Raw genomic sequence first — 1,209 nt, 5'->3', positions numbered from 1 at the left:
CCCCCCCCCGTCACCTCCTCGTTGAGTTTGTCCCCTTCCTCCTTCCTCCCGTTGACGCGGGCGACTTTGCGGAGCCCCTTGAGGGCCAGGTCGGGTCTCCCCGAAATCACCTGCCACCGGGCGGACTCCACAAACAGCCTCGGGGGGGGGTTGGGATGAGGGGTTACGGGGGGGACTCGGGGGTCCAGGGGGTTCCCCAGACCCACCGTGCACCTCCCACCACCCAGGTGTCCCCACCACCCAGGTGTCCCCACCAGCACCCCTAAGGAGATCCTACCATCCAACTCCTCCCAACCCAACCCAAGAGGGTGGGGGGCACCCCCAGATGCCCGGGTTCCCCGTACCAGGAGTAGAGGAAGAAGATGAAGAAGGGGAGGGAGACGACGAGCTGGAGCCAACGCCAATGGGGGAGGCCGAAGGCCGTGGCCGCCAGCACGAACTGCCCCAAGGTGTAGCAGTAGCCGTTGATGGTGCCCACCACGGCCCGCACTTCGGTGGGGATCCACTCCATGCCTGGGGGCGACCGTCAAGACACGGATGGTGAGGCCTATCCCGTGGGATGGGGTCAAACTGGGGTATCATGGGGTGGGGGAGTGGTGGGGTGGGAGACTGGATGTCTGGGGCCTTCCCAAAGGTGGTAGGATCAAGCATGGACATGTAGGTCCCTTCCATGGGTCAACGATGGAAGGGTTGGAGCCCAGGTCCCTCCCAAGGGTCAATGGTGGTTGGGTTGGAGCCCAGGTCTCTCCAGAAGGGTCAACGGTGGTTGGGTTGGAGTCTGGGGCCTTCCCAAAGGTAGTAGGATCAAGCATGGACATGTAGGTCCCTTCCATGGGTCAACGATGGAAGGGTTGGAGCCCAGGTCCCTCCCAAGGGTCAATGGTGGTTGGGTTGGAGTCTGGGTCCCCCCAAAAGGGTCAATGGTGGTTGGGTTGAAGCCCAGGTCCCTCCCAAAGGTCAATGGTGGTTGGGTTGGAGCCCAGGTCCCTCCCAAGGGTCAACGGTGGTTGGGTTGGAGCCCAGGTCCCTCCCAAGGGTCAATGGTGGTTGGGTTGGAGCCCAGGTCCCTCCCAAGGGTCAACGGTGGTTGGGTTGGAGCCCAGGTCCCTCCCAAGGGTCAATGGTGGTTGGGTTGGAGCCCAGGTCTCTCCAGAAGGGTCAACGGTGGTTGGGTTGGAGTCCGGGGCCTTCCCAAAGGGAGTAGGATCA

The 1,209-nt window shown here is 63.0% G+C and overlaps 1 protein-coding gene across 1 annotated transcript in view; it reads right to left on the bottom strand.

Moving 5' to 3' along the window:
- Positions 1-1,209, bottom strand: part of LOC106902769 (solute carrier family 22 member 6-B-like) — a 20,511-nt gene that overhangs the window by 4,654 nt on the left and 14,648 nt on the right. The window contains exons 13-14 of the mRNA XM_014966558.1: positions 345-513; positions 15-138 (exon numbers count right to left, since the gene is read on the bottom strand). Of these exons, the coding sequence (XP_014822044.1) occupies positions 15-138; positions 345-513 (293 nt within the window). The remainder of the gene's footprint in view (positions 1-14; positions 139-344; positions 514-1,209) is intronic.

This window comes from Calidris pugnax, unplaced genomic scaffold (assembly GCF_001431845.1).
Source record: "Calidris pugnax isolate Ruff unplaced genomic scaffold, ASM143184v1 scaffold77, whole genome shotgun sequence".
Lineage (NCBI taxonomy): Eukaryota > Metazoa > Chordata > Aves > Charadriiformes > Scolopacidae > Calidris > Calidris pugnax.
Note: the sequence above shows the minus strand (reverse complement) of the source record. Positions and strands in the feature narration are given on the sequence as shown.